The sequence below is a fragment of the Corvus moneduloides genome, chromosome 8 (assembly GCF_009650955.1).
Source record: "Corvus moneduloides isolate bCorMon1 chromosome 8, bCorMon1.pri, whole genome shotgun sequence".
In the NCBI taxonomy this organism is placed as follows: Eukaryota; Metazoa; Chordata; class Aves; order Passeriformes; family Corvidae; genus Corvus; species Corvus moneduloides.
In genome coordinates, this window is record NC_045483.1 from 2,977,031 (window position 1) to 2,995,149 (window position 18,119).

The window sequence follows — 18,119 nt, forward strand, 5'->3', positions numbered from 1 at the left end:
AGCTTTGGTTAAAAATACATTCAGGAGATACTCAGGTTTTCTTTTGACACTGAGTTTTATTGACTGCTTCATGGTGTTAGCAAAGGAAAATAAGATGCAATATTTAAAAATATTAATTTGGTGGATATTTTGGTTGCACAAAACCGTGGACTCAACAGCAGTTATGAAAATATTGCCAAGTCACAGTCCTGCATGGCTGCTCTATAAAAACCTGGTGTTTGTAGGGAAGCTCAGAGAGAGAGATAATCTTTCAGTTTATCCATAATTCCATGAATTCCATCAGCTGGAACGATCATAACAGTCCTCAAAGGCTTCATTGGTACATCATCAAAGGACCATCTGCCACCCAGACAGGTGTCACTTTCCTCTTGCACAGAGTAGTTGAATTTCAGAAGGGCTTTCTAAACAACAGAAATAAAAGCATTCAGATTAAAATGTTTAATTAGCATGAAGATAATACATCATCCCAACAAAGTGAAAATAATTAACCTATTATGCCCATGCTTATTAAAAAGTTTTGTTCCCTCTTAAAGGGTTCACCAAAAAGACCAAGCAAAAAAATCCACCATTTAAAGTGTTTTAAACAATTTTCTTTTCACAGAATTTTTATCATCCATACTAAATTCTACAGTGACTGCTACCATTATAGTTTGGGATCAGAAAAACAAACTAGGAGAGAGGGGGGAAAAAAAAAAATCAATGTTTTGAGGCTTTGCTGTTTTCAGGGCCTACTCTTAAAACTGCTCAGAGTCCTAAAAATTAACAAATCTGTAAGAATATGAGAAGAAATCAAATACTAAGGGGATGGGCACCCATATGAATCCTGAGGAGAATTTCAGAAAGCTCTTGGAAAGGCTCCAGATGGTTGCAGCCACTGGAAGATCTATTTCTGCTTCTCCAAACAGGCAGTGTCTATAATGTGTGCTATTTCTTTACAGGGATATAAACTCCACACAGGAAGTCCCTTTTCATCAGCTTTCCCAGACAAAATTCCTGATGGATAAGAAAACTGTACCTAATAAATGTTTCCAGTTCTCACACAAGTCAGATTAAGAACTCTGAGCTGAACCATCAAGTAGAAAAACTCACCTGATTCCTTCCCTTTGTGGGAAAATTAAGATCCCCTCTCCTTTTAGGTTTGCTTTCCACTAACAATATATCAAGGCTTTAAATCTCATTTTGGCAGAATCACCACATTAATTGAGTGGCTTTGTTCAAGAACAATTTGAGCACCTTTAATCAATTCCAAGCCTGGTTATAATAGATTTTCTGGTTATCATTTTAAGGAACAGAATAAAGCCCAGGGAAGAGGCAAGTGCAGAAAAAGGCTTCTCTCAGTTTGATATGGCTCCAAGTGTCTGCCTCACCACATTTAATGCTATTTTATGGCAATCTAATTAACATTATGTGTAATCAGGGAGGACAGACACTCCAGCACTAATTTAACACACACACATTATTAAGTATGGAGAGACATTTAATTTAATACCCTACATAATGTTTAAAATGAATTTTTTTAAAACACTGGGAAGACTGTTAAAAAGAAAAACATGCTCAGTTTGAGTCTATCCTTTTGAGCCGAGAATTACTGGAGTTTAGATGAAAGCACCCCATTAGCCTTTAATACATAACAAAGCTAAATAAATACATTAATATATATATAATATATATATAGAAATAAATAAATATACTACATACAATATATATAATATATATTTATATATAAATTTATCATTTTATATATTTATATTATATAAATATATATTTATTTATATATTTTTTTATATATATCTAATATATAAATAAATAAAAACTGGGCCTTCTAGAACAGAACGACCATGGACACATGAGCATCACAGGCTTCTCCCGAGCAGCTTTTCAACAACATTTTACACAGAGTTCAGGTTCAGCTGTTTCAGCTGTTGTGGCAGGAAGACAAAAACAAAATCCCCAACTTGCTGCTGCACAGAGGCTACACCACCATTCCCTGCAGCTACCAGTGAATTCCCCCACCTACATTTCTCTCCTTCCCAAGAAATAAAATTACAGCCCCATCACAGCTTCTGTCAGAATGATGACACACAGGAACCTTTGCCATTAACCACCCCATGCATGTGCAAGTCCTTTGCCCTGCAGGCACTGCCAGAAATGAAAAATAATGGGCTCTTGACAAAGAAGTAATATTGGAGAACAGTAGTTTTAAAGCTTTGGGAACAAAAGAAACCATGAAAAATTCTTTGCATTTCAAAGCACATTTTTAATTTAATTTCCTGCGTTTTCCCCTCACCTGATCTGGCTTGGGACCAGCAGAATTTTGTGGACAGGCTGCCTTAGGAAATGGGAAGTAATATTTCCATGTCAGTGTTTTAGCACTTTTAATTAACATACTTGCCCTGAGCAGAACAGAGACAGAAAAGGGAAGCAAGAGCCACTTCTTGGGATTTCCAGAAGTTTTAATTCTGACCATTTTTTGAGAGTAACAGGCACCCAGGAGGAAACAGATAAATCAATACACAAAAAGAGTTTGATTGCTCCCCTCTCAAAGCTATTCCAAAACACCTTGGATTTAATTTAAAAGTATTTGTGATCATCTTGATAAAAGCTCCCCTTGAATTTGAGGTGAAAAATCTCCTGTTGATGATATGTAAAGAAAAAGAAGGATTTTGAATTAAAATAATCATATGGTACCTCATGAAAGAATTCTTCCTCTGCATTTGCAAACATTAATTCCTCCTTTGGCTGGTTTTTCCCTTCCTTCCTCTTAGAACTGCTCTTTGTGGCTTCTGTAAAGGTCTTGCTGATAAGGAGGTAATAGTGGCATTTTCCACAAGGTTTGTTTGTTCTCTGTGCCTCAGTCAGCTCCTTCCTAAAGAAGAATAAATGCTTACACACTTACACAATTTAAACCCTAAACAAGCATAGAAGTACACCTTATAATGTATTGGTATAGAAAGGATATTCAAATTACAGCTATTCTTTTATGAGTGCCTCAGAAAATCAATTTTGCAGATGCATTCCTCGTACTTAAGCATACTACTTGGACTTTTAAACTATGAAAATATGGAATTTTTTTCCCATAGTTCACAGGACACTCACAGTGCAACTCTCCTTAAAAATACATCACAGTATCACTTCCATGAGGAATTGTAACTGAAGAGACAGAAAATACTCTTGCCCACCCTCGTGTTCAACATGTTGTCACTCCAAAACCTTTAAGACAAAGAGGCTGAGATCTGAAGCTGAGCTGTGACAAGGGCTGTATTTGTGGTGACCTCAATCTGACTTCTAATCTCATCTCACATGAGAGGAAAGAAGGAAAAAAATGAAATTAAAAAAAAATTATCTTTATTTGACTACTGGAGTTCCTGATCCAACAAAATTTCCTTATTCCCAGTTCTCAGCATGGCACTAAAATAATGTAATGCTGTCTTGCAGTGGATTAATTTATTTACATTCACCCAGCTTTTGATATAAATCCATGAATTGGTAGAGATCAACCAACACTTTACTTGCTTTTTTCATTACTTGAAACTAACCAAAACACTGCATATTTACATGGGCCAGAACACAACCACCTTTTAAGCCTTTCCCTCAATCCAAATCTCCCATTCCAAAGTCAGACATTAACACAGAAACAGAAACACCCAAGCTGCCCATTATCAGCATGCTAAAAACGTTCTCATTTTTAAATGTTCCTAGATCAGTGTGAAAATAATCTGCAATACAAGGATAAATTGCAACATACACACAGCTATTTCTGTAGAACTGCACATGTTCTCAAATTATATCCTCTACAGAGTTCGAGAAAGTTTTGTATCTTTATAAAGATATAAAAAATATTTTAAAAATTAACTGAAGACCATATGTGAGACAAAATTATTTTTCTGTTCATGTTTTACTTATATCTATAGCATCAGCTGTCTTAACACAGCTCTATATACACAAGAGTTCTGAAAAATATGAAGAAAAAATACCATTCAACATCATGCAAGAAAAAAAATATATAAACAAACTTACTGGAGCTGCTGGTGCATGGGCAGAGCAATCTGTGGAGGGACATTGATGAACCTCTCACTCAGGATGAGCCCCACAGGCTTTGTGCTGTCGTTCAGGAGTTTACTCAGCTGCTCCACCACACGTTGGTCACAGCTCTGCTCACAGCGACTCAGGAGCAGCTCTTTGATTTGCTCAGCACACTGGGTGCCCTGCAATCAAAAGCTGCATTTTCTTTACCTGGTACAACAACTGTTTACACAAGAAAACCTTGAATGTCAACTTCAAGGGCATTTCCTACAGGCCTGGTGGCAATTTCCCTCAGCAGCCTCTAAAGCACTGAACAATTTCTCTGAAATTGTTCCCCAGATCTGGAGCTGAGGGCAAACAAAGGTTGTGAAGTGATGGGAATGAGGGACTGCAACACCACAGCAAAACTCCACACTGCAGAAGAACAAAGTGAAGAAATACACGAGACTGACAGCTCACTTACCCTGGAATTATTAGGCCTAGTTTTAACTCTATTCCATTCTTTGCTTTATGTTTGACCCTCAGCAAGTTACTACATTCAGAAAAAAGCTTAGCCATGTACAAGTTTTACAACCCCAGTCCTCCACAGTGGAATTCCAAATGCTGGTCCAGCTGTCCAGGCTTGTTACCCAGGGCAGAGAGCAGGATGCAGCCTCATTTAACATCACTGTTGTTAATGAGGAATACCAACCTTCCTTTCTGTTAAGTTCAAGCAGCTTATAAAACCAAAGACTTCATCATCATCTTCTTCATCATCACTACTGTCTTCCTGCACTTCTGCTTGCTGTTGAATGGAAGGAAAAGCAACAACTCATATTGACATTCTATTTCCACTCTGTAGCAAAAGATGTTTTTCTTTCTAGAAGATGCTCAGCACATGACAACCACCAAGGAAATCTGCACAAACACACACTGCAAATTCTGCTGCATCCCTGAACATCTCACTGTGCTCAGAGCCAGCTCATGCATCTTCTACAGCAGAGTCCTTTGAAAGGCACTACAAGTTGACAGATCACATTCAATAAGCAGCATCCTGGCCCAGGGGATGGCAGTATATTAAGCAAAACCAATTCCCTTCAGTTTCTAACACAGGGAAGTAAACCTGGAATGTCTTAACAACCACAGAGCAATGAAGATTTGATAGGGAGGAGGACAAAGAGCTGTGTCTTTGTAGGAAAGTAACAAGATCCTATTTCTTATGGAGATGGTAATAATATTTTCAGCATTACTACACCAAAATTCAGAGAGTGAAAAGCCTTCCACATGTAAAAAGAAACCAGCTATAATAATATATCAAATTCCTTCTTTTCTTGAAAGTGGCATGGAAAATTTCAGTTCCCATAGAAGAATTATTCTCAAAGCAAAAAAAGCAAGAAAGTACACAAATAACACAGACAGGATCCCCTTCTGAAATACAGAAATCATGTCATTTCAACATAAAAAGTACTGCACTTCAATTACAAATGTAAAATCTGTCTTACCTTGATAATACTACCAATATGATTCTGTTGTATTAATATATCAGTTAATTCAGCAGTGTTAACAGGAGCTTTGAGAAACAACTGGAAGACAGGAAACAAAAAAGTATTAAGTTTTAGGCACTGATGGTATTTCATGGACCACTTAGTAGAAAATAAAGTGAGGGTTTTTTATTTAACTTTCTTCATTATAATACTGCAAAAACTAATAATCAGCTGCTTGAAGTGCTTGCTCCTGCACCTTCCACACGCTGGTATTTCCCCACTGCATCCTCTGGAGTTTGGTATGATCTGAAAGCTGTGGCTATTCCATCCCTGGAAGTGTGCAAAGCCAAGCTGGATGGGGCTTGGAGCAACCTGGGGTAGTGGAAGGTGTCCACTATAGCAGGGGGTGGAACAAGAAGGGTTTTCAGGTCCCTTCCAACCCAAACTATTTTGGGATTCTCTAATTAAAGGAAGCAAAGTAATATATAAAAACTATAAATCAGTACAGAGAATGTGAACCAATGTCTGTGCATAACTCTTCAGATATTATTTATCAAAGGACAAATCAGCCAAGCTAACAGATAGTCACAGTACCTGATGTAGTAACTTCTTTATCCCATTATAGTCATTGTCTGATATGGAATGTGCTTCAAATTCAACGTTCACTTCCTGTGGAGTAAAACAGAGAATGTCACACACATTTGGCAAGAAGTTATATCAGAACAAAGCTAAACTGTAAAATACTTGAAGACGAGTAATGTCAAAGAGCAGAAACAGAACTTATTTCCACCTTGCAGTAATCTCAGCAATTGTTATCATTTCTCCTGTGATCTTCAGAGAGCATCTGTGAAATTAACTTTTCAAAACTAACCCACCAACTGTGTAGGGAACAAACCTTTAATGCTTTGCTCTTGCCATCTGGTTCACACAATTACACCTACTGTAGCCACACAGACTTCTTGCAGAGAGGCTTGATCCAGGCAGTTAAACCCAGGGAACTGCAGGACTGGGGTGTAATGCCTTAGCTAAAGGTGAAGATTGCTGCAGACATTTAAATAATTACATCAAAACCCCCATTTCTGCTATTTCCCCAAATCCTCCTGGCATCATTAACCCCAGTGTGGAACTCTGCTCAGCAGGCAAATGATGAGACCCAGGCACCACAGAAGCACAATGGGAGCTGTTGCTTCTCCTTCCAGAACAAATGCTGTGTGCCTACCAACATTTTTATTGGTATTCTATATTGAAAGTCACACCTGCCAAGGCTACCCTGCCTACCTATTCCACTGTTCAAGATCATTCAGAGTTACTTTGTCTTTTAATTGCCAGATTCAATTACACTTCCTGAGTAACCTCAACAACTCAGCCTTACTTTTGTCACCAATTCAGCCTCTAACTCTCTGCAATCCCACACCGAGGTCATGGCCTTTGTCGTCTACTGGAAGAACAGTGTTAAAGACCTGTTTGTAATGTAGAAAGCAGGGACACAATTCCTTGGGAGGCAGTAAAATTCAGGAGACACTGGCACAGGTCGCCCCATCCCTGCAAGTGTCCAAGGCCAGGTTGAACGGGGCTTGGAAAACCCTGGGATAGTGGAAGGTGTCCCTGCCCGTGGCAGGGGGTGGCACTGGATGGGCTTTAAGGTTCTTTCCAACCCAAACTATTCCGGGATTCTATAATAAAAGGAAGCAAGCAAATACAATAATAAAATATAGCAAAATATAATGAGAGAGCAAATCCTCTGTGCTGACAGCACCATTTCCAAGCAGCCGCCTCCAGCCCCACACCTGAGCGGGCACGCCAAGGGCCGGGGCTGTACAGCTGAGGCCTCGGGGAGCCCAACTTTTCAAAGACAGCTAAAAAATTTGAAAACTTTCAACAACAACGCAGCGAACACGCGTCAGGTCACCGACCCCGAGGGACGCGTCCCCGGCCCTCCCACAGGACACGCACCACGCCGGGCCTCGCCGGGCACAGCCCCTTCCCAACCCCTTCCCGAACCTGCTCCCGACTATCCCCCAATCCATCCCCGTCCCGAATCCCCTCCCGGCCGCTCCTTCAGGGGCCGCGCGGGGCCTCTCCCGCTCACCTCATCGACGGGCTCCTCCGAGTCCGAGCACCCCGAGCCCTCGGAGCCGCTGTCGGAGCCCTCGGAGCTGCCGGAGCCGCTGTGGGAGCCGCGCTCCCCGGCGGGGCCCCGCGCCCGGCGCTTGGCCGGCGTGGCCATGGCGCTGCGCAGGCGCGGCTCGGCGGGGGCGCTGTGGCCGGGGCGCGGCGAGTCCGGGATGTCGCCGAATGTCGCCGAATGTCGCGACAGCGAGGGGCGGGCAGCGCCGGCGGAGCGCGGAGGGGCGCGGGCAGCCGAGGAGGCTGAAGGGGGAAGCGCGTCCCGGACCGCCCCGGTCCCCACAAACCCGGATTTCCTCTTGGCGCTGTGGTGTCACTTCCTTCCAAGGGGCAGTCCTGCACGGGAATGGCTGTCAGGAATTAAATCGGGCTGTCAGGAGTTAAGTCGGGCTGTCAGGAGTTAAATCGGGCTGCCCAGGGAGGTCTGGAGTGCCCATCCCTGCAGGTGTCCAGGGAAGGGCTGGACGTGGCACTCAGGGCTCGGGGCTGGGGACAGGGTGGGCATCGGGCACAGCTCGGGCTCGATGATCCTGGAGGGCTTTTCCACCCTCAGTGGTTCTGGGATTCTGTGCTTTCAAAGGAACAGAGTGTCCTGAGCATCTCCGACATTAGCAAAAATTCCTGTAAGTAAAAACTAGCGTTAGTAAAAATTGCCAGCTGAAGCAGGAATCAGGCGCCCGCTGCTTGCTCTAAAAATTGTGTCCCGGCTTCCCGTGAACCAAATTCCCTGGATAATTCCAGACAAACCAGCAGAAAGGGGGGATAAAGAGAGCACAGTAAGCACAACGTGATTCTGGTCTTTGTAAAAAATACCGATCGGGAAAATGCATTGAAATATCCTAAGCACTGGAGAAATGGTCATTAATGATCAAGCCTCAGTTGTGTGGAACGTGTTCCATTGAACACTTCGTGTCTAATTTATGAAGAAAGGTGCGTGTTAGTGAGGCCATGGAAAGAAGAGCATTGGCCAGCCAGAAGAAACGCAAGGCACAGAGCCTTGGGATGTAATTCCAGCTTTGTAAATACCATTCAAGTAGGTTCAAATTTTCGTGTTCCCGTTAAAGTAAACATGCCAGTGTTTACTTTTTGTTTTTATTTTGAAAGCTGTGTTTGCTCTGGGAGCACTTAGGTCATTGCCAAAATTTGAATACTGATATCCAGGGGAAGAATTTAGAGGAAGATGAATTTTCCTATGTGTGGCATCTATCAGGAAAGTACCACACTGATAATCAGGGTCAATGTGCTCTAAGAAAGTGGATTTCTGTTTGTATTATTGGTGTATTTGCTTACGTTTTGTAACTCTGAATTTAGCCCCAAAGTCAGCTTTTAAGGAACTGAGAACTATCATCTCTCATTTTAATGGCAGAATAGATATTTTCAATCCTGCCTTGTTTCCTAAAGTATCAGAGAAGGCATATGGATATTAGCTATGTTATTATAGATGTATAAATGTGTGCATATAGACACACATACATGGAATTTTTAAAAAAACCTTTTTGGAAAGGGTGAGACCCCAAATGCATCAAATTAAATCAATGTCTTTGCGTACTCATTTTGATGAGCAGAGGGAGAAAGCAAGCATGGAAATTAACAGAATAAATAACTTTTTAATAGATAGGCGATGATTCCATTGCAGAACATGCTGCCAATTTAAGGCTTGTTACTGCTTTTACAAAATATTCTTTAAAATGTGTTCCCCTTGATGAGTTTCATTGGAGCCTCTTCCTCGAGCAGTGTTATCTAAAGGCAGCATATTATTTTCTGCCCTTATCAGGGTGGAGGCTCCTGCCCAGAGAATGCACACTAAGTGCTTACTCATTGTGTAAGGAGCAGTACAACTGGTAGCAACTGAGTTCTTGGAGCGGTTAAAGTCACTGTTGGAGTAAAAAAGTCCTCTAGATCTAATGTAGATAAATTCCATTCCTGTATTTCAGGGTTCTGCTGTGTTTCCTTGGTAAACGATGAAGGTTCTGCTGCTGAAGGATCCCAAAGACAAAGATTCAGGACCAGATCCATATATTAAAGTGAGTAAACTTTAAGAAAACTAAAAAAATGTGTCACTTCTTTATTAAGTGTGAATGCAACTGTTTCAAGTGGGAAAAGGTCCTTAATATTAGGAGTGCATGTCTGAAATTATGCTAAAAGTACCCCAGAAAATGTGCCCTTCCTGCAAAAAATATTAATTTTGGGACATTTGTACTGAATTTCTTGTAAAGCTCTCAGTAAAGTCCTGATATTACAGCAGTTTCATTTGAATTAATTAATATTGATGATGTTCATATGGACAGAATTAAGTTTACAGAAATTCTTTGTATTTTTACTGGGACTGTGATGTGAAGTAGAGGTTACATGATGCTGGGGTCCCTTCTGCTACTGCCTGTGGTCATGTGAGTAAATCTTACTCATAAAGAGTAAGAATTCCTGCTATAGGAGGATTATTTCTTTAGAGGAAGCCTATTGACAGAATTACAGAGATGTAATGTACAGGGATATTTGCAGGACTGGGTGGGTACCTGGGGACTCCAGAGTTATGTGCTGGTGTCTCCTGTACCTCAGGAGGCCACAGTCCCACAGCTATTTATTTAATAATATGTTGTAATATTAACTAACTAACTAAAAAATACTGTTTGGAACTTATTTCAAGAGCTGCAAACCTTTTCTTGATAGGAATTAGGATCACACAGCTTGGAAGCAACGCTGATCCCAGTTCTGTCATTTGAATTCATCTCTCTTGACAGCTTATTTGAGAAGGTAAGGTCGAAAGTCTTTCCCTTGTCTTATTTCCAACAGGACTTGGTTGCCAGGACCCCATTTAATCATCCTCTTTGTGGTACTTTGTGTTGTCACAAACCAGCTTTGTACAATAAAACTCCATGTACAACATCAGGGAGTTCGCCCCTGCTCGTTAAAGAATTAATTTTGTCAGACAGAATTCACATCTGAGTTGTGTGACCATAAATTGTCACAAGTACTGGGGCATTTCAGACAGTTACTGAAGCTCTTCTGTTCATCACCAGGTTATAAATAATTGATCAACTTATTTTTTTAATTAATTTACTAATTATTTTTTTTTTACTTCTTAAATTTGCTGTTTCTAAGTAGCTTTCTCATCCAGAGTGCTATGGAGGCCTAGTTTTTACCAGTCCAAGAGCATTAGAAGCCATCAAGATGTGTTTAAAAGAGAAGAGTAAAAAAGAAGGCAAGTACATATTGACGTTCCTTGGTCTTTTTCTTTCAGCATCTTGTGCAGTTTGGATTTTACTGAATTTTATTTCACCCACCAGTAGATATTTGGAGCATGGCTTTTATAAAGAAAACTGTATCTCACAGTTCTTTTGGTCTCATAAAGGGCTCATGCTACACTGAGCTTTTAAGGGTTGTGTTTTCCGTACTTCAAAATGAAAGGAAGGAGCTTTTGGTGCAAATTACTAATTAATGAAAGCTTTTTTAGCTCTGGTTCTTTCATGCATAAGGAGTATTTTGCTGCAGTGCCTGGTTTGCTTGCTAACTGCTCCCCTCCCTTAAAGAGAAGATCATCTCATAAAATCTGGCCCTTACTTTTGTGCCTGTATAATTCGTATGAAATGCTGCAGAAAAAGGGATTTCTCTGGCTTGAATAAGAAATTTCTCAAGTGAATTAATTATTAGCTAGAAAATGCTGAGGAAGTGCTGATGCATGAAGTGCTGATGCATAAAAGCCAACAGTGAGGAAGAATCCTGCTAAATAGAAATACCCATCACAGTGAAATGTCAAGTCCTTGTAAACTCTTCCAAATTCTTATGCTGGGTGATTCTGGCATGGAATTTCTACTTTATCTGCTCACTTTTGGGCTGTGGACAAATCAATGTCCTGTGAGTAAGGTTACACCCTTGAGTAAGCAGTAAATGCAGAGACCCTCAGCTTTTTGTAGCATTTGCAGCAGCAGAGGACAATATATTAAGATTCTAGGTCAAAAGTAATCTCTTATTTAGTTTTCATCCCCCATCTTGATTAGGACCTTGGGGAAATACATATTTTAATAATAAAATGAGTCTGTAGTTCTATTTGGGTTCCTTTCAAAGGCAATAAATCCTTGGTTTTTTCCTTCTGATTTTAATTTTTACTGTTGTAGTTTGTATTTCTTTTTTCTCCTCCAGGAGTACCAGAAAGAAACTCAGTGTCCTTTGCTGCTCTGGTTTAAAACAAGATAATAAAAAAATTTGGTATAACTATTTTTGATCCATTAGGATTGGTACATCCAGATTACTGCATATGTAGTGGAGTTTTAGTTATTATTCTGCTGTGTTTGTAGATTAAACAGAAGTCCAAATAGTCATTTAGCATTCACATTCTGTTGCCTTGTGCTTAAATTTTATTTAATTTAGTACAATTTAATGTTTTTCAGCCTGGTCAAAATCTCTTAAACAAATGTGGAATATCAAACCAACATATGTGGTAGGAAAAGCTACAGCTTCTTTAGGTAAGCTGGGGTTTAAAAAAAAGAAATCTTGGCTAAATCTGGCTCGTAAGTACAATTTTTGGAGGAGCAGCTGCTGTTCATGGGTGCTCAGAAAAAAATTTAAGTTTTAGAACTGGATAATTTGGAAGAGAGGTAATTATATAAACAACAGAATTATCCATGCTCCAGCTAAGGATATCCATGGATATAATCCAGCCTCTGGATTTCTGCTCCTTTTGTTGTAATGTGATGGTCACTGCTTGAAAAATTGGGTCAAAACAGAAAAAAACCCCTTTGTTCTTAATTTGCATGTGGTTTTGTCATTGCCTTTGGAAATGAAATTGGGTGAAAGGGATTCTAACCTGGTTGAGATTCTGCACAAATTATTTGTGTGCTTGGATCAAGCTGTGCCTCCCTTTTCATCCCGGGTTTCTATGACAGGAAATCCGAATTGTTGTCATTGCTTTCTGTATTTTTTCTTTGCTGCTTTTGGTTCTAGTGGAAGAGATTGGCCTTTTTCCACAAGGAGAAAAGTCTGGAAATGCTGAGAAATTAGCTGAATATATTTGTTCAAGTAAGTGGCTAAAATGTTGTAGTTAAGGTAATGTCCCTTCCATCATTTCAGAATTCCCCAGAGGTAAAATCAGGTGCACAGTGAGGCAAAAATACTTCAAAATCCATATACAAGATATTAATTTACATGGAATCTTAGACCTTCTAGTTGATCAACAAATACTATATGAGCCAGCTGGCAAAAGTTTCTTTTTACTGGAAGATCAGAGCTGTAGTGATTGGAAATTGCTGCTAAATCAGATGGTTTAAATGCTGGTGGCTTTCCCCAAAATTACCCTGTGGTTTCAGGGGGATCTGGTTTTCAGCACCAAAGCAGAGTGGGTTTGAAGAAGTTAAAGTGATGCATTAAAGTTTGTTTAACCATTTTGTTATGGTTAAATCTGTAATGCTTCTCAACCTATTATCAGATTATTGGGGAATTTTTAAAGTCCATGAGTTGACTTCCTCTGCTTTTACTATAATTTGTTAAAATTTCCAGTAGCAATAAGGAAGATTTTTAGACTTAGGAGCTGTTTATTTTTTGAGTGGATGGCTCAGTAGAAGCTGTGAAAAGAGAGGCTGAGGTTTTGTACAGATGTGAGAGAGCTGCTGAGCAAAGTCTGCACAGGAGCAGAGATTTATAGGGAAAAGTGGGATTGGAGCTGGCAAGGATTGTTTTTGCTGGGCACAGTGCTCTCTAATTCACTGACAAATACAATACTTCAACTCTAGGGAATATTTAAGGATAAAAATTATAGTTGCCAACACAAGATTAAATAATAAATTCTGAAAATTAAAAATACTTGCAACACAAATATATCAAAAGTAAAGAATTACCCATCTCCCCTGTTCAGCAGTATTAAAGCAAAGAATGGTTTCAGCTGATTTTTTAGTGCTGGACAATCTACTTCTTGTCATGAATTAATATTTGCCAGGGATTTTTTTTTTTTTTGAGTAGAAAGACAAGAGAGATACCTGTTTATTGTGTTGTGTGAAGGTGAAAAAAAATGAACCAAGCAGTGAATTTCAGTCACTGGAACCTGTTTGTTGTTGAGACATAGAAACATCCTCAAAGATTTATTGGGCTGTGCATATTTATATGCTCTCAGCTGATCAAGTGCTTTATAACAACCTTGGAAGTACAGATTAAATTACCTCATGTTCCCTGTTACGTATAAATTCATTTTTGTTTGTGCATAAAATAAGTAAATGAGAAGAACAGCTCTGAATTTCTTACATCATGAGAGGTTATGGTCAGAATAAAAATAAAAGCTGAAATAATGAGGTATTTTTTGTTGTCACCTTTTGTGCTTTGGTACCCACTTCAATTTAAGGGGTTGGGAAATAAAGGAATTTATACTCCAGAACTGGCTGGCTTTACTCTCCTCAAGGCAAATACTTGGTTACAGAAGCAGGAGATCCCAATCTTTGTTGTGTTGTTCAGGCATACCAAGGAATTTTTCTGTGCCAAAAGAATTAGTGTTTGTTTACAGGTATCACACTGATATTTCAGATGACTGACATGAATTTCAGGAGAATTGATGCTGAAGTATTTTGATTTTACCTTATATAAAATATTTTTTACATTCTGAGCCAAGTTCATTCTTCCTCTAATTTTTAATTTTAATTGAAGCATAGCTGTGGTTTCTAATAAAACCTCAGTGTGCAGTCAGGACACTCAGGTGTGTCTGGGTTGACTCCTAAAAGGGTCTTTCCATTTGATTTTCACTCTGCTGCCCTTTGTTTTTTTATCCCCAAGGAATCTCTGCTTACATAAAAGAAGGATCTCCTTCCAGCACTTGAAAGCATTTTTCTCTAGTAATTGTCTCTTAAAAATGTATTAACAAATCTGAATTAGGAATAAAATAATGTCATTTTGAAAGCTGAATGCAAAGCTGTATCAGTCTGCGTAGAATTTCATCTTGAAGTTTTCTCTGTGTTTCTTATTTATAGAAAATGCCAAAACTGTGCAAAGCAAGTCCTCTGTTAAATTCCTCATTTGACAAAAGCAAGTGAGGATATCCACTCCCACCCCAGCAGTGCAACCAGAATCCTTTTTCCTTGGGGAATTAAGAAAATGGAATTGCAGATAAGACTGAAACTTCTCAGCACAGTATTGTCCTTTTCTTTGTCTGCCTGAATAGTCTTTTATACAGAAAGAGCTCTGTCATTTATTGAGCGGGATAGATTTTAAATATAAAATTGAGGCAGGTTGTGTTGAGGAGGAGATAAACTGCATTTCTCTTCCCCTTGCCCTTCTACAAAGGAAGTTATCTTCTTTTTAGCCAATATTCATATTCTAGTTATGGAATATTTTTAATGTTCCTCCTAAGTAGCCTCTGTCCTCTGAATCGGGGCTGCAGCTGCACTGCAGATGTTTTCAGTCACCTTAGAGCTGTGTCTGGTGATAAATCAGCATTTGATACCTTTAAAATGTATTAAGTCACATTTACTCTTTATTAGAGGCCTGAGTTAATTAAAGTTCTTGTTTGTGTGTTTACAGGAGAGAAACCCAATTCCTCAGCTCTCCTATTTCCTTGTGGAGCCCTGAAAAGAGAAGTACTTCCTACAGTGCTTAGAGAAAAAGGTTGAACTTCCCCTGGAGACTCATTTTAATTAGTCAGTGATGAGAAAAGTTGTATCTAAAGCTTGTGGACCAAATTGGGAGAAGTAAAAGTGGAACTTGCTGTGAAGTGAGAGGATGGGAGTAAACACTGGGAGCTTGGATGGCTGCCCACAGCTCTGGGCGTGCAAATCCTTCACAGAGCTTTTATGTGTCTTTTTAGCCTAAAATAGTTACCCTTCAGTGCAATTAGGATGTTGTGAGTGCTGAATTGAAATAATAGAAATTAATGAATGAATTAATTATGACTGCATATCCTGATTGCAGGCATACCCCTGGAAAGCCTCACTGTTTATCAAACAACCCAACACCCTGATCTGCAGGCGTCTTTGAGCAGTTACTTCTCCCAGCAGGTACTGGACACTGATGTGGTTTGGGATTTTCCAAGGGAGATGACAATGCCTCCCAGAATACTCCTTTTTTGGAAGTAGTGTAATTGAAATAGCACTGGGTATCTTAGCTGTGTATCTCAAACCAGAATCCAGCAGTAATCTGCCCTACATGGTTTGTGTAAAAGTAATCATTGTTTTTAATTTTTCAAGATTGGCTTTCTGAATTTTCCATTTGTAGGAGCCTCCATCATAGGATGATACAATTATAGAAACATGGAATGGCCTGGGTTGGAAGGGACCTTAAAGTCCATCCAGTGCCACCCCCTGCCATGGGCAGGGACACCTTCCACTGTCCCAGGCTGCTCCCAGCCCCAATGTCCAGCCTGGCCTTGGGCACTGCCAGGGATCCAGGGGCAGCCCCAGCTGCTCTGGGCACCCTGTGCCAGGGCCTGCCCACCCTCCCAGGGAACAATTCCTTCCCAATATCCCATCCATCCCTGCCCTCTGGCACTAGGACATCCTGTCCCCAGGTGCCAGGGCACTGACACTGCTGGAGGAGGGAGGGAGCTGTGCCAGTCTCTGCTTGCTTTCACCCAGGGGATCCCTGCAAGCATCGTGTTCTTCAGCCCGTCCGGTGTCAAATTCTGTCTCCAGCACATCCAGAAGCTTTCAGGGGATTTGATCAACCAAGTCAAGGTATCCTCTCTTGGAAATGGTGGAATACAAGAGGCAGTAAATTTTGGGTAGGCAAATGGGATAGAAGGGCTGTTACAACCACTGCAAACCTTGATTTTCTCTTTGGTTTGTGTTTATTTCTCTGAAGAAAACCCCAGTTTATAGCAAATACAGATGTTATTATATAGAATTATAGAATCCCAGTATGGTTTGGGTTGGAAAGGACCTTAAAACCCATCTTGGTTCCACCCCCTTGCCATGGCCAGGGACACCTTCCACTAGACCAGCTTGCTCCAACCTCATCCAACCTGGCCTGGGTTGGATTTTAAAAAAGAAATTGTTTTCACCTGGAATGTTTTCCCCAACCAATTGCCCCCATCTCCATTGGGATAGACTTCATTTCCTCTTAGTGATGTGAAAGTGTGAGTAGTCGCTGCTTACACCAGGCTGCAGCTGATTAAAATTCCTCTCACTTTCCCTGTTCTATGGGACTCAGAGCTTTCCGTGTTTGTAATGGCAAGATAAATAAATATTCATCTTCCCTAAGTCATTTCTAAGTAACTGCCATTGATGGGTGGCTTTTAATACTGCAACTGCTCAGCCTGAGCTGGTCAGGAAGCTGAGCTGTGAGGACACAGACCTGCCTGACCATTCACAGTGTAAATGTTGTCCCTGCAGTTTGCTGCCATCGGTCCCACCACGGCCCAGGCCCTGGAAGCCGCCGGGATCCCCGTGAGCTGCACTGCAGGGAGCCCCACGCCCCAGGACCTGGCTGCTGGCATCCACAGAGCCCTGCACCCACACAACTGTTCTGTGCCCCAGTGAGAGCCCAGCCTGCCCAGCAAGGTGAATATGGTGCTCTCAGAGGGGTTTTCCAATTTGCAGAGCTGTTGTCCTGCAAGAAAGTGTTTTCTGGGAATATGCAGCACTGTCCTGGTCAGGGATGGGTGTGAGAAGGTTGCACCTAAATATCTAAGAAATCCAGGATCTGTCCAGCATCCTCAAAGCATCCAGCTGTTCCCTCTCCTCGTGTGTGCACTGTGAGCATTTTATCCTTGAAAAGCAGCTGTGAACACTGAGACACTGAAATCAGTCCCACACCTCACCTCAGGTATCCCCCAGCACACAGGCTGGCTTTGAATTGCTCTGTATGATCAGTTTAAATTGCACATCTTTTGTAGGAAAACCCCCCCCTATGCCAGTGAAGTATTTTCTTTTGTAAACTTGGTTGTTGTTCTGCTTTTCAAGTAAGAATGGTAATTGTAGAGTCTTAGTGGAGTAGGAGAATTCTTGCAGTGGAGTTGCACTGTGTGGGGCTAATTCAGGTCAGCTGCTGCCCCTTGTTACCCTGACAGTACAGTCTTAAAAATGAGGTTTTGGTTTCTGTTCCTGTAAAGAAGGAGGATTTATTAACAGGGAAATAAACTGGCTTAGCAGAGCTAATAATGGTGTTAGAGTTGTCTGTTTTGGATGTGGTTTATGCTTTAATTGTTTATCTCTGAAAGGAGAAAAATAATCCTATTTAGCACTAACGCTCCCTCCAGCTAATGCCAGCGGCTTCACAGGAGATTTGAATCATAATATACTCATTTATAATCCTCCTGAAAGTCATTTGTGTTGCTACCACAGTGCTGAGGTTCCTGAATTAACAGAGAAACTCTCAGTTGCTGCACAGTTCAGTTAAAGTCTGAGGATGGGACCTGAATTTCCAACGAGGTGAGAGGCTCCACACCTGGAACAAGAGGGAACCTGAGGCCAGTTCTGTTCCTACAAACTTAATTCCAGAGTGCTTTCATCAGTCACATGGGGCACAGCAGGACAGGTGTTTGGCTTATGAAACACTTCCATTTCTCAGGATGAAATGGAATCTCAGAAGGATACAAAC

General features: G+C 40.7%; 2 protein-coding genes across 6 annotated transcripts; one reads left to right on the forward strand and one right to left on the reverse strand.

Moving 5' to 3' along the window:
• Positions 1 to 31: 31 nt before the first annotated feature.
• On the reverse strand, positions 32 to 7,898 carry BCCIP (BRCA2 and CDKN1A interacting protein). Its single transcript, XM_032115969.1, has 7 exons — positions 7,576 to 7,898; positions 6,081 to 6,155; positions 5,505 to 5,585; positions 4,715 to 4,807; positions 4,018 to 4,205; positions 2,689 to 2,866; positions 32 to 401 (listed from the first exon to the last, which is right to left on the reverse strand). Exons 1-7 carry the CDS (start codon positions 7,711 to 7,713, stop codon positions 231 to 233), a joined length of 924 nt encoding a protein of 307 aa, XP_031971860.1. The 5' UTR covers positions 7,714 to 7,898; the 3' UTR covers positions 32 to 230.
• A 210-nt stretch (positions 7,899 to 8,108) lies between these two features.
• UROS (uroporphyrinogen III synthase) lies at positions 8,109 to 17,673 on the forward strand. 5 transcript variants are annotated; one of them, XM_032115981.1, is made up of 11 exons: positions 8,109 to 8,236; positions 8,540 to 8,646; positions 9,548 to 9,637; positions 10,281 to 10,364; positions 10,716 to 10,812; positions 11,999 to 12,073; positions 12,552 to 12,626; positions 15,108 to 15,191; positions 15,495 to 15,580; positions 16,157 to 16,255; positions 16,913 to 17,673. In XM_032115981.1, the coding sequence occupies exons 3-11, from the start codon at positions 9,575 to 9,577 to the stop codon at positions 17,057 to 17,059; spliced, it is 810 nt and encodes a 269-aa protein (XP_031971872.1). In that variant the 5' UTR covers positions 8,109 to 8,236; positions 8,540 to 8,646; positions 9,548 to 9,574; the 3' UTR covers positions 17,060 to 17,673. The 5 variants fall into 5 exon arrangements, with proteins under 5 accessions (XP_031971872.1, XP_031971869.1, XP_031971871.1 ...); XM_032115978.1 differs by having other exon boundaries at positions 8,109 to 8,646; XM_032115980.1 differs by lacking the exon at positions 8,540 to 8,646 and having other exon boundaries at positions 8,109 to 8,389.
• Positions 17,674 to 18,119: the final 446 nt, after the last annotated feature.

Excerpts from the sequence above, each read along its gene's own strand:
- BCCIP (XM_032115969.1), bottom strand. The coding sequence starts at position 7,713 with ATGGCCACGCCGGCCAAGCGCCGGGCGCGGGGCCCCGCCGGGGAGCGC. Across the intron at positions 6,156-7,575 it reads CGGAGGAGCCCGTCGATGAG|GAAGTGAACGTTGAATTTGA; the intron begins GTGAGCGGGAGA and ends TTTACTCCACAG. Across the intron at positions 402-2,688 it reads AGGAAGAATTCTTTCATGAG|AAAGCCCTTCTGAAATTCAA; the intron begins GTACCATATGAT and ends TCTGTTGTTTAG.
- UROS (XM_032115978.1), top strand. The coding sequence starts at position 9,575 with ATGAAGGTTCTGCTGCTGAAGGATCCCAAAGACAAAGATTCAGGACCA. Across the intron at positions 9,638-10,280 it reads GACCAGATCCATATATTAAA|GAATTAGGATCACACAGCTT; the intron begins GTGAGTAAACTT and ends TTTTCTTGATAG. Across the intron at positions 12,074-12,551 it reads AAAAGCTACAGCTTCTTTAG|TGGAAGAGATTGGCCTTTTT; the intron begins GTAAGCTGGGGT and ends TTTTGGTTCTAG.